Source organism: Azolla caroliniana, unplaced genomic scaffold, assembly GCF_043228905.1.
Source record: "Azolla caroliniana isolate FFs.n. ecotype wild unplaced genomic scaffold, voAzoCaro1.0.p SCAF_9, whole genome shotgun sequence".
Taxonomy (NCBI): domain Eukaryota; kingdom Viridiplantae; phylum Streptophyta; class Polypodiopsida; order Salviniales; family Salviniaceae; genus Azolla; species Azolla caroliniana.
The window spans coordinates 8,998,507-9,011,630 of record NW_028230444.1 but is presented as its reverse complement, the minus strand read 5'-3'; the positions used below and the strand labels follow the sequence as shown (position 1 = coordinate 9,011,630).

The 13,124-nt window shown below is 38.1% G+C and overlaps 2 protein-coding genes across 2 annotated transcripts; both read right to left on the bottom strand.

Annotated features, from left to right (window-relative positions):
* Nucleotides 1-2,311: 2,311 nt before the first annotated feature.
* On the bottom strand, nucleotides 2,312-6,153 carry LOC147860115 (Fe(3+) dicitrate transport system permease). The gene is made up of 2 exons (XM_087325099.1): nucleotides 5,942-6,153; nucleotides 2,312-2,871 (listed from the first exon to the last, which is right to left on the bottom strand). Exons 1-2 carry the CDS (start codon nucleotides 6,081-6,083, stop codon nucleotides 2,315-2,317), a joined length of 699 nt encoding a protein of 232 aa, XP_087181225.1. The 5' UTR covers nucleotides 6,084-6,153; the 3' UTR covers nucleotides 2,312-2,314.
* A 3,038-nt stretch (nucleotides 6,154-9,191) lies between these two features.
* On the bottom strand, nucleotides 9,192-12,524 carry LOC147860114 (plant cysteine oxidase 4-like). Its single transcript, XM_087325010.1, has 5 exons — nucleotides 12,277-12,524; nucleotides 10,478-10,650; nucleotides 10,187-10,328; nucleotides 9,788-9,982; nucleotides 9,192-9,664 (listed from the first exon to the last, which is right to left on the bottom strand). The coding sequence occupies exons 1-5, from the start codon at nucleotides 12,419-12,421 to the stop codon at nucleotides 9,528-9,530; spliced, it is 792 nt and encodes a 263-aa protein (XP_087181136.1). The 5' UTR covers nucleotides 12,422-12,524; the 3' UTR covers nucleotides 9,192-9,527.
* Between the last annotated feature and the right edge of the window lie 600 nt (nucleotides 12,525-13,124).

The following is a 13,124-nucleotide window of genomic DNA, read 5'->3' as shown; positions in this document are numbered from 1 at the left end:
CCATTACTTATCGGTGGCTCTGGAACTGTCCATGGCTGTCTCAATAAACTATTGGTAATGAGCGTACTAGAACTCAATCCATCTCATGGTGTATACTAACCATTTTGAACCACATATTGATTATAATAACATGGTCATTGTGTGATGAGAATTATCCAATCACAATAAGAGATCTACTCATTTCATCAAGTAATGGATGAAGCATTTCAAGCATTTCAAATAATAACACGACAATATATAGAATTGTCATGGAACAATGTATCATTTAAAATGATGGGAAATCAAACACCTCAGTTTTTACTTATATCTCCAAATGCCCCAAAATTGAAAGAGTGATTAATTCACCATAGAATTGCCCAAAAAGTGGATATGAGGGTAGGAATGGATCTTGTGTATTTGTATTGGGGGGAAATGACAAAACTTGAATAGAGAAATTTGGGGTGTAGTATTTAATTCAATGTCAAGAGTCAATAAGCATATAGTAATTATCATCTATGATATTGTGGTGTGCATGTGTTCCTTTGTGACACCCTTTTAGCACACCCTTTTTAACTAAGCCAACCCAAATGGGTACCGTTGTATCAACTATAAATTGAGCAAGAAGTAAGAAGCTAAGTAGGTTGGTTTTGATCTCTTATGTGCATTTCACATATTGGTGGAGATGTAGGGTACCAGTCGCCCACATCCAAGCATCCACCTCTTCCCCCTCACCTTTGGTTGTCACTAACTTCTTGTCCCACAAGTTTCTTCGATCCCCTTCCCACACGATAGCCCTCTTGTCCCCCACCTCAGCCAAGTTTAGGTGGCCCTCAGTTCACAAGAGTGATTGATATCTATCCACCAATTGTTAGCTCGTTTTTCGTCACTAGCCTCGTCCAACTATTATCTTATCATGGCCACCAGTTACACGAGGATGTCCTCAATGTTGTTGTAGCTCAACAGGTGTTTAAGTCCCCATACCATCCTCAGACAAATGGCCTCACCAGACGCCTCAACGAGACCCTCAAGAAGGAGATTGCCGCTTACATCCATCCATGCCACAAAACTTGGGATCAAATCTTGCCTTTCGTCACCTACGCCTACAATACATCCGTACAGGCGTTGACACGAATCAACCCTTTTCGAGCACTCTATGGGCGTAAGCCTCACCTCCCACCAAAATTGTCCATTGATGTCCATTCAAAACCTACCAACATGGATAGTGCCACTTGTGAGTTCTATCTCCAACAGATGTTGCCCCTCCTTCGACAAGCCATTGTTCTTGTTCCTGCTCCTATGTGAAATGCACACAACCTAATTAACTTCCTACTCAATTTATAGTTGATTCAAAGGTACCCATTTGGGTTGGTTGGCTTAGCTAAAAAAGGTGCGTTAAAAGGGTGGCACAAAGGAACACATGCACACCACAATGTCGTAAGTCGTCAGATTGGTACTATACCCATACCCAATAGCACTTGAGCTTAATGTTTGTTCTACAAGTTATTTAGTTGAAATTTGCTGAAAACAAGCTTCAAGGCTCCAACACCGAAAGTTGAACTGCATTGGAATTTCTATCCTTTAGAAAGTCTTAAGTTTGATTTGTTATTGTGCCATAAATCACGGAGATTTATCCACTGATACTCAAATGTGATTAAATAAGGTTTAGATTCCTCGATGCCACAATTAAATGTGTTGTGGTAAAGACATTTTATGTACATCAGCATTGTATAATTGTATACTTTTATGGAGGGTACAATATCTTTGTGATTTGATTACTGGCATTGTAAACTATATATTGGAGAGCGAATACATCAGCATTCCCAATGCTATATAATTGAAAAATCTAGAAAATTGCAATAGATTCATGTTTTTCTATTTCACAGCATTGGTCAAATTCATTACTGAACAAATCTTAAGAGACACAATCAAGTTTATTCATTTTATTGATGTGAATGATCTTCCAAATACAAATGCAATGGTCTTCAAAAGGTGAGTACATTATAGCAAATGACAAAATCACAATGTTTTTTGACTAAGCAAATGTAAACCAGATAGTCAACTACTAATCTTGCTTATAATTTCAAGTACTTTTGCAGGACAGATATACATTACATGATGAGAGTACGTATCAAAACCACTTTCACATTGATGGGTTGGTTAAAGCATCAAATAAGCATAAAACAAGATCTGAGATGTCAGCGTTTCCGCCACTAGAAGGTGATGAACTAATGATCAACACTCAAAACAATAGACAGTTTACTAGATATGTAATAGCGGCAAAAACTGTCATGAAAATACACATTTTCAGCCACTCAACGGTGCTTTTAGTAGGGATTCATAAAAACTTCCTATGAATATTTTGAAAATGGTCGATAATAGCCTCGACATGCGAACTAACCTCGTCATCATGATCATGATGATGGAAAAAGTAGGTTAGAAAACCCACCACACAAAGTACAGTGCCAACAAGAGCTTTGTCATATTTCTCGACCCAATGAAAGTTGAGCTGGCTTGCTCCATAGAAAGACAATGCCACTAATGTTACCATTACAACTAAGGTGCTAGAAAGTAGCACTGCAATAGCAAGTGCTATCAAGCTTGATGAAGAATTTCCCACAGCTAAAAATACAGGTAATGTGGTAGCACAAGGTGACAATGTTGGCACCAATATAAGGCCAGCCACAGCCATCTTTTCTACTGAATGGTTATGTGAGTGACCATGCTTTCCTTTCCCAAAAATGAAGAGCACGATGTAACTTGCTCCCATGAATACCAGTAGTAGTGATGCAAGCTTATGTACTGTCTCTTCACTGGCAATGCTGTTGGCCATTGTTATTGCAGTGAGACCAAGAATACTTGTTGAAAAAACATGGCACACTGCTCCAAATGCAGCTGTGATATACCAAAACAATATAAGTCAGCTAATACAACAAAATTCTGTAACCAGCTAATTGTATTGACTGTATACTAAATAAAGCTTGTAAGGTACAAGGCATTCTACGGAAGAACATCGTTGCATTTCTCACCAACTTCCTATGATTATTAATGGTAAAAAGGAAAGTTTGATACAACGTCACAAAAAGTATTGCATCTTTCTAGAAAGACTATAAAGGAGTAATTCATTAATGACGCTTCCATGAAATCTAGTTTTGAACTTGTAAAGTGTTGCCAAGAGATTCTCATAACCCCATGTTTCGCGTTTGAGAACGCTTATACATCTCTCAATCATATGATGCATCAATAGATTCCTTTGTGAATGAGGCCTTTTTGCAATGCCAATGTATCATGACATGGTAAAGACGTGGAGGCTCACCCTTCACATATTATACTACATATTTTGCACCCAACCACAAAACCATGTTCTTTGCCGAATGGGGAAAGCTGCACACATCAATACATGTTGAAGCCCATTCTGTTGACTACCATCCGAACTATTGCTTCCATGCAACTTAGCTCACACTCATTACAATGTGAGACACAACATTGGGGCACAACTGATGAGAGTAATCGACTATACACACTTTGCCCTAAACAAGTTCAAGAGTCTTAAGTATCACACTTTGAGACAATGCTCTACCTTTGATCACATCTAGCTATACTTTCCACATCTTCAACCAAACCCAATCCTTGCCCAAATTTATCTCATAAACACAGTGTGCACTCTCAGTTACGACTTACATTAGTAACGGTCTTGAAGAGCAAGAGTTGCTTCTCACTTTCACATCTACTTCATGAAAATGAAGTATTTTTGGTCTCATAGATCATATTTGACCTTCGAAGACGATAATAAAATCTCTCTCTCTCTCTCTCTCTCTCTCTCTCTCTCTCTCTCTCTCTATATATATATATATATATATATATATATATATATAGTCCACTTTGAAAGAGTTTGAAAAATGTCCAAAAGCCCTTTCTAATGAAGTTTCTTCAAGTCAAGCTATAAAAGCCCTACATTTTGAGATCGGATCACTTCCCATTGCGATCATGGCCAGTGAAAGGGTTGTTGAGTCCACGCTTAAAGTTTAAATAAAACTCTCACATCAACATTAGAGAATCGCAAGAGAACAATAAAAAAAGACATAGAAAAGCCAAATATTAGGTTTGGATGCATGCACAATGTGAAGAAATGGTTAGAAAGATGGGATAGATTATGTTTACTTCATGATGTATCGATGGATTCCTTCGTGGATGAGGTTTTTTTGCAAGACTATGTATCATGGCTTGGGAAAGGTGTGGATGTTGACATTTCACACATTATACAACATATGTTGTACCAAACTACAAAACTATTTCCATGTCCTAAGTTGGTAAACTACACTCACCCATATATGCTAGAGCCCATCCATTTCTCCAATGTCTACACCAATGGTTTTATACAACTTAGCCCACATTCTTTTTTTTGTGATGGAGGGCAGTGTGGAGTTAGAATCCGAGTATTGCATTTTGATACAAACCTCTGCTTTCAACCAGATTCAAGTTTGCTTTCCACACATTGGCAATCTAGTTCACTCCCTACCACCTTCCTCTCACATTCACAATGTGCACTCTTGATTGAATTTTTCATAAATAAAATTAATGAGCACTGGGTCCTAACTCAATTCCATACATGCTAAGTAAAAATGTTTTGCTTTTGATAACATAGGTCATATTTAACCTCTGAGAATGATAATAACATCTACCTACCTATCTATCTCATATTGGAACTTTACTCTACGGCCTAGACACAAGCCATGTATTTATGAACATACATTGGATTCAGGTCTCATGAATGTTATTCTATATGACCATCTGGTCTCTACCGCAGCACATTACACTCGCAGAGCCTACTCTACTACAAAATCCAAAGGCATTATCGGTACATCTTCAGAAAATTGTTAGAAACTTCACTCATGTCATGGTTTACTATGACCAGAGATTCCTGGGTCTTTGCATCTACTTGAGACTTGTAAACTTGGAGAGAATCTCACGATGAGATTTGGAGGAACCCACATCTATCCAACCCAGATCACCATTTCTTTAGTGGAAGTTGACCACATAGACACATCTCCAGCTCAAAATAACACTGTCCAATTGTTGGGTTCCTCTTGCTGTCCTTACTATGTGGCTCTTTGCATTACAGGAGCCCAATTGCATCACCAGATCTAAAGCACCATTGTGCACCACTGAGCATACTCGACGATGGAACATTCCCATTGCCCCTTGAAGCGATCTTAGAGAGATCCTCTTGCTAGATCTCACTTGATGTACCTTTTCTTCAATTTTCTCTTGTATTTTATTGGACTTCACTTGTAATCTATTTGGTCTCGTAAGTCATTTTGTCCTTTCAAAGAAATTAACGTAACATTTCATCCATCTCGTTCTCTATTATACACAAAACCCTTACCATTCTTTTACTTAAGATCTCTCTATTATTTTTAAGCTTTACACAAATTCACATTCTTTATTTTTTATTTACATACAATTGTTCACACATTTGTGACATAATGATCCTGCATAAATCACATCTGGCTCCAAAACTCTCTATTTGGCAGAGACAGAATAGTTCCATGCTACAACTTGAAAAGTTAACAATCAAGTATTAGAACATTAACCCCAGACAAATGTTAAAGAGCATTGTACATTACCCATATCTCTATTTAATCCATGATATTAGCAGTGTGAATTATTCACATGACCAGCAAAGGGTTTGAAATCTCTCTATATGCACTGTTGAGATCTCATCTGCTCTTTTGGCCTAACCCATGATTCGGGTTCAAATCTCACTATATGCACTACTTTACTAGATGATGCTGTAGAATTGAAGGGTTGAACGCATGACGTTCTGGTCTGTCAGGCGACCTTACCAGCTGAGCTACAACTGTCTAGGATTTTCTATTCCTCTCTCTCTCTCTCTCTCTCTCTCTCTCTCTCTCTCTCTCCATATATGTATATATACCAACAGAGCTGTGGAAGAAGTACTTACTCACGAGAAGGGTCTTTGAAAGGCTCCATTTCTGAGCTCTTCCTACAATAGAGAAGGGAAGCCAGTGTGTGGGGATGAAGGAGTGAAGAAGCGAGACGGTGGCAATCCCTCCAATGGTCGAGAGTTCCTCTGCGCTTGGCATGGCCTTCTTTCTTCTCCTTCTCCTTCTCCTTCTCCTTCTGCTGCTGCTTCTTTTTGTCAGAATCTGCTCCTCCTCCAAAGGCCAATAATGGTAAGGATGGAAGATCTGAACTAAGCTATCGTTCCTTTTTTCTTCCCTTGCTCAGAACAGGACAGGACAATACAGTATGTACTATGTACATGGGGGCAATAGCCCTCAGCTTTTGTTTATCTCCCGAAATACCCCTCCCTCCTTCCATACCTCAATTGGTAAGGTTGCCCAATGGAAACCAGGAGGTCATGGGGTGCAACCCCTACACTCTATAGTAGCATCTAGTATATTAAGAGATACGTGTGACGTAATAGAGGCGCACAATTTGGGTTTCAAACCCAAGACGACGTAGTGCTAGTAGTTAGTCCTATGGGCCAACATTGGCCTCTCTATGGACGCTAAAAAATATTTACCTATCTACCATTCATCATCACAAATTGCCCCCCCTCACCTCCCGCCATATCAATTGACAATCCTCACTCTGTTACCAAGCTTGACCAACGATTCTTTTCCACACATGTCTCTTCCGATCGTGAGTGGGGATCGGCAACGGCTCGGCTCAAGCCTAAACATGTTTTTAACGGATTAGCAGCTCGGTTTAGGCTTGACTACCTAAACGGTTTGAGCTTGGTTCAACTTGGCTTGAGCCTTGCCAAACTGTCTCAAACCAGTTAAGTCGTTTAAGTTGTTTATGTGATTTAAGAATTAGGGTTTAGAAAGTTATAAAGTTAGACGTTAGAACTTGAAAGTTGACAGAGAGACTGACAGGAAGCCATGGGCAACATACTATTGAGTGACGAGAGAGGGAGGGATAGAGAGGGTGAGAGAGCTTGCATAGTGGAAGATCAGTTTGGAGAAGGATTGGATCATCGAGAGTGATAGGTCGCCATAGCCTCGGGCTTCATGGTTCAAGGGATTCATGGATGTCAGCCGACCAACCATAGTAGTCTACAAAGAGGGAGTCGTGGAGGTGGGACTTGGAGTTGAGTTTGACTCATCAGTGGTAAGGCCAAGGGGGTGGGAGTTATGAGGAGGAGGAGGAGAGTAGGACGAAGTGGTAGTGGTATTGGTGTTTTTTGGGTATCTTCAACTTTTTTGTCCCAAACCGCTTCACAAACCGGGTTAGGGATCGGTTTGGTTTGGTTTGGTTCAGGTTTGAGAACCCCAAAATTGTTTAGGCTTAACCGGTTTGGCTTGGATAAGGCCAAACCAATTAAGCCTAAACCGAACCATTGCCAATTCCTAATTGTGAGAATAGTCATCGTTGGCCACCTATCTCCCACGACACAAAGCTTGGATTGATTTTGTAAAGATGGCGAGAACCTATTTCCCCACAAGTTTGAATAGGTGAAGGTTGGACATTCTTGGCTTTATGGTTGGGATAGAGGAAACAATGGTGTTGCATCCTTGAGCCTATTCTAAAGTTATGGAGGCACGTTTCATTGATCATATACATTCTATAGCATTCTCTTGTAACTAAAAACAATCTTGTGATTGTTGATATTCTATGTTATTTGACAATCAAATTTGTTTAGATGCGAGGGGGTCAGCTAGTAATTAATACATTATAGAGATAGAAAAAGAACCTTGAAATATTACACAAAATATCGAGGAAATCATGCCTGAGAAAAGAAGTGTAATATGTAACTACATTGCTAGAATCACGCTAATTAAATATAATGTTCAACAATGCTCATATATGAGATATAAATATAACTACAACAAACTCATCAAGCCTTTAATCGTAGCATCTCATATACAATTATTTGTCTCATAGTAATTGATCAAAGGTAGTCACACAAAACCAGTTGGTGGCCATTGCCTCAACTACCACCCCACCATAAAAAGTGTATTTGCATTGGAAATATGTACATTGATCCTCATCAAACTATTATGACAATCTACAATGGGCAACTATCAATGCCTACCTCAAAGCACATAGTTCACAAGCCCAACCAAAGAAGAATCAAATATTAATTATAATGAAATATATACATGTGATTACAACAATACTATGTTATTAGAAGTTTATCTACATACTAGTGGAACAACATTACCATTTCACTCTAAGCAATCGGCAATGATTAAGTTTCGAATTAACCGTTTTGGCATTGTCCAAACCCAACTGGTTAAGGCTTGACCAGTTTGGGAATTTTCAAACTTAAACTAAACCAACTCCTAAACCAATTTAGGAGTAAGTTTAGCCAAAGCAATTAGCTTTAACCAATTAGCTTTAACCAGCTTGGGAAGCGATTTAGCCCAAATGGGTTCGGTTTGGCTTGAGCCATCCCTAATCGAGCTCAAACTGGTTAAGGACACTCAAGCTTGAACCGAACCCCACTAATTCACCAAATCATTTCAAAACAAAGTAACAACTTGGTTCAAGCTTGAGCTGAGCCAATGCCAACTCCTATTCACTCTTTGTAATTTGAATTTTTTTATAAAATCAAAGTTGAAAAGGCATATTTAGGAGTAAACACATAGTATAGATGTTCTCAAACTAAAGTCATGGGGTGTTTAGGTCACCTCAAAATGAAGTTGAATTGTCCTACATTTTGTCAAATATGGAGGGAGGGTATTCCGACATATTTGTAATGTTGGGCACATTTCCAATCACACTGGAAATAAATAATAAACCTTCCCACATTAAGGAAACATGTCCAAAATGGATGCCGTATTAAAATATATGTTCATGGTTTCGGTAAACAGAAACTATTGTAAATGAAGAAAACAATCGAGACACCTAGTGTATTAATTACAGAGAATTAAGGTCATCCACATGAAGAACACAAGTCAAGGTGCATCCTAAATATTGAAACTTATTTTTCACCTTCCTAAGGTTGTAATTGGCATCCAATATTATAAACCTTGCCAAGTATCATGAACTCTTTAATAAAATGATATTGAGAATTTTCCTCTTCCCAAACAAGAGGAATGAAAAAAAAACATACATATACACAAGAAATTACAGTGGAACATTACTTACAAGTTGTTCTATGGAATGCTAGCTCAGTAGACATCATCCATTAATAAACAATAAACAATGGCATTATACACTTGACATGGAAACACCTAAACTAAACTAAAACAGTTATTTTTTTATTATGGTCTTTTCAGTTGTTAAAATATGTCTCCAATGAAGAATTAATGATATTTGAACAAGCCAATTCTCAAACATCAAATTGACTTGAAAAAAAATATCACAAAAAAAACTGTACATCAGCTTTTGAAGCACAATGATAAAAAAAACTATCTAAACATACCCAGCCCATTCGTTAATTGAAGAGGTAGGGAACCAACATTCAATGTTATTTTCTACACCCAAAACGAGAACACATCCGAATATATTTCTGATTACAGCAAATTTTCACCATCTTTTTTTAAATGTAAATGTAAACAAATCATTTCTTTGATTTAGCTCATCACCCTTGGACCCCGGTATGGAGCACCCTCCACAACAAAATCATCTGGAGGTTGGAATTCCCCAAGCCATACCGAATCTACCGACTCCTTTCCATCACCACTCTTCTCATCCTTATTAGATTGAGATCCTACAATTAGAAAATGTTAAGGATCAACAGAAATTAAGATAAGTAAGAACCCAAGTAAGATGATGCCCATATACTCATTCCACACACACACACATTAAGAAAGGAATATTCAATTCATTTTACCTGAGTATGGAATTTCCCGATAATATGTGCAATGTCTCCCATCTTGTGTAGAATAAGGTGGAGCAAGGATATCAAGAACAGCACAAGGTGTCACTGCAGTGAATGAATGGATGTTTCCTCCACTTGTTGGATATAAGATGGATGGCTCACATGGGGCGGAAATAACTTTATCCACAACTACTTTGGCCAACCGAGCTAGCTCAAAAGAGAAAATCGTAAAAGGTAATGAAACCTTTCTTCAAAATCCGAAGTTGATAGTAAAAATAGCACTCCAAAATATCCCTAACTTGTTGGGTATTCTTTGCCAACATACCCCTATTTAGAAATGAAAAAATCAAAAGGGTAAACACAGAACAAGTTTGGGGTATTTTGGGGTACTTAATGATTAAGAAGACATACGTTGTTGGGCAATGTCATTTTGATTGACCCAGTCATAAGCTTTGACATGCATAGACCCATATAAGAGTTTACTCAACACAGTCATGCCAGGATGGTTATGAAGGGGAATCACTGCTGATGTTGGCAAACAGAAAATCCCAATCTACCTCAATTAAGAAAAACAAGAAACAGAAAAATGATTTAGGATAAACTTCAAGCTTATAAACGCTATTAAGTCATTAGCTTATGTTATTGGCATATAAAAATATAGATAGGACTCTTTTTATAGCTAGCATAAGGTAGTCAACTTACAGAAAAATCTTTGTTCTCAAATATATGTAAATATGTGATGGGTGGGGACCATCGAGAAACCATTGACAAATGCCGTCCACTCCGTTCCCCCATCCTCCCGAAAAATCCAAGTCCTCGATCATTTTGTGAAGCTAAACTTTCATCTAGCCCAACATCAATGGGTTTTATCCCATCTGTATATAAATAAAGTAAAATCTCTCTTCTTCTTCTTTTCTCTCTCATGGAGAACCAATGCAACTAAAGTGACACTCATGGATGGGAAGTGAAACTAATGCTATATAATGGCATGGTAACGCAAGTCTTACTTTATGGAGTACAGGTGTAGAGAGGCACTATCCATCGTAATGCAAGGAATGAGATTGAGAAGATTCAAAAAATGTTTTTAAGGAGAAAATTGGGAGAATTGCAACATGGCATGCCCTATGATTGGAGTATATCTTGGAATATAAAAAGTTATGAGAAAAGGTGGGTGGGGTACGCACAGGTCTCCCCAGTAATGTAATGACCATTCGGAATTTCCGATCCAGTTGGAACACACCTTTACATAAGTTGGAGATATAAACAATGTAAACAATTCTAGGACTATCATGGTCAGCTCACTTATGGCAAAACTCTTTTGAAGTATAATGGAATCAAAGGTAAATGAATTAGCTAAATAAATGGTAAGAGAGCTTGTGGGGACAAGTTGGCTTTCAAAAACACCATAGCACCATGGATCATCCTTCAAGTATCCATGGAAGAAAGTTGATTGAGAGGTAAAGGTTTATACTGTTGTTTCTTAGACTTCAAGAAAGCTTTGGATATGTTACTCCTAATCACTTTGAAGGTGCATGGAAGAATTCAAGGTGCCAACTGAATATATGCTCACACTTTTCCGAGTCTATGAGAAAGTTATATATTGTATGCATATGCGCAATGAGATTTTAGATTATTTTAATTGTACTATTGGTCTTAAGAAAGGATGCCCAATCTCACCAATTAATTGATGAATTAGAATAAATGGTTGCCAAGTTTATAAAGGAAGAAAGCATTGAAGAAATAATCATTGGGAATTTAGTCATCATGCTTTTGTTATGGGGAGATGGTGTGGTGCCTTTTGCGAATATTAATTGATACAAAGAGATCCTACACTACTCTATCACACTACATATCACATGATATAGATGTATATGAGATAGATGCCTTGTAGTGGGCCATCTTCCTACCAAAACATGTTATGGGTCTGATCCATGTTCTTTCAATATCCAATTTAAAGCTATCCATTCAACACTTCCTCTTCTACTTTAGTAATGTTTGGATGATCATAATGCAAGCTATATTGGAGTAGGGTAGTGCATTTATACTTATAGAACCATTATTGCATTTCAGCATACCAACTTATGCCAAAGAAAAGAAATATGATTTTTTTATAATGGATACAACATGAGATGTGATCTTTTGATACTATGTTTTATGAATGAAGAAATTGTGGCATCTAACGAATGAAATAATAATATTTTCACACACGATTCAAAATTACTACTTTCTAGATCAAACTTCACAAACCATTACAGATTTCTTTCCCCTCAATAGAACTATGAAAGCCACTAAAATTGAATGCATAAAACATATAGAATCAAACCGGCAGTTTTTTCATAATCACTACATCATAATTATTGATGCTTAAACTTGATACAAATGGCCACTTTCTAGGCTTAGATTTCAAAAATACCATGGCATAAAAAGGGTTCCTCCTTCATTGAAGTAGGAATTTAAAGGCATAAATCCATCATGATAGAGAGCGAGAGAAAGGTAAATACCTAGAAGTGTCCGAACCCTGTCCAAGGATCGGTTCGAGAAAGATGCAGAGAATGTTTCTTTGCAAGCATCAAACAACGTCTGGACACGGTGATGAACAGTTGGGTCATCAGCAGGTTTCGAACCACGACCTTCTTCAAGACACATCGTTTCTCTTTACTTTCTTCGTCTCAATTATTTTCCGTTCTTTGTTTCTTTTCTGCAGAGAACGGATGGACAGAAGGAATGGCGGTGCTGTTTCGGGGGGGGAGGAGAGAGAATCGATAACGTGGGCCTCTCTCAGTCTGTCTTCTACTTCACTATCATGCTACCATATCTCCTTTCTTTATTTCCTCTTGGACCTCTACCCTTTCTTTATTTCCCAGAATGCCCCTGGTCCTCTAACCTTTCGTTAATGCCCAAAATGCCTTACGAAGCTTTTGTTTTATGTGAGTGATCTTTCCACGACTATTTCTAGGGAGTAAGTTGAAGAAGACGGCCAGTCGAAGAAAGTAGTCGAAGGCTCTAGTCGATGAAACAAGTCAACAGGAATAGTCAAATACTCGTGGTAGTCGTAGATTCAACTAGGCGAAACGCTCAGTCTAGTCGAAGATTCGAACTTAGTTGAACATTCGTTGGTCGAAGAAGCTAGTTAAAGGGTCTAGTCAAAGAAACTTTAGTCAAAGGCTCCTTAGTCGAGAACCATTGTAGAAGAAAGATGTCAGAGGTGTAGGTCGGAAATTTCCCAAGGCACGAATGCTCAGGCGCGAAGGTTCACCATCGTGAGTGAAAGAACAACGCAAATGCACGAGAGGGAGATTAACGAAGTAACACGAGATTAAGACCGACCGACCTTATATTAAGAAGTAGA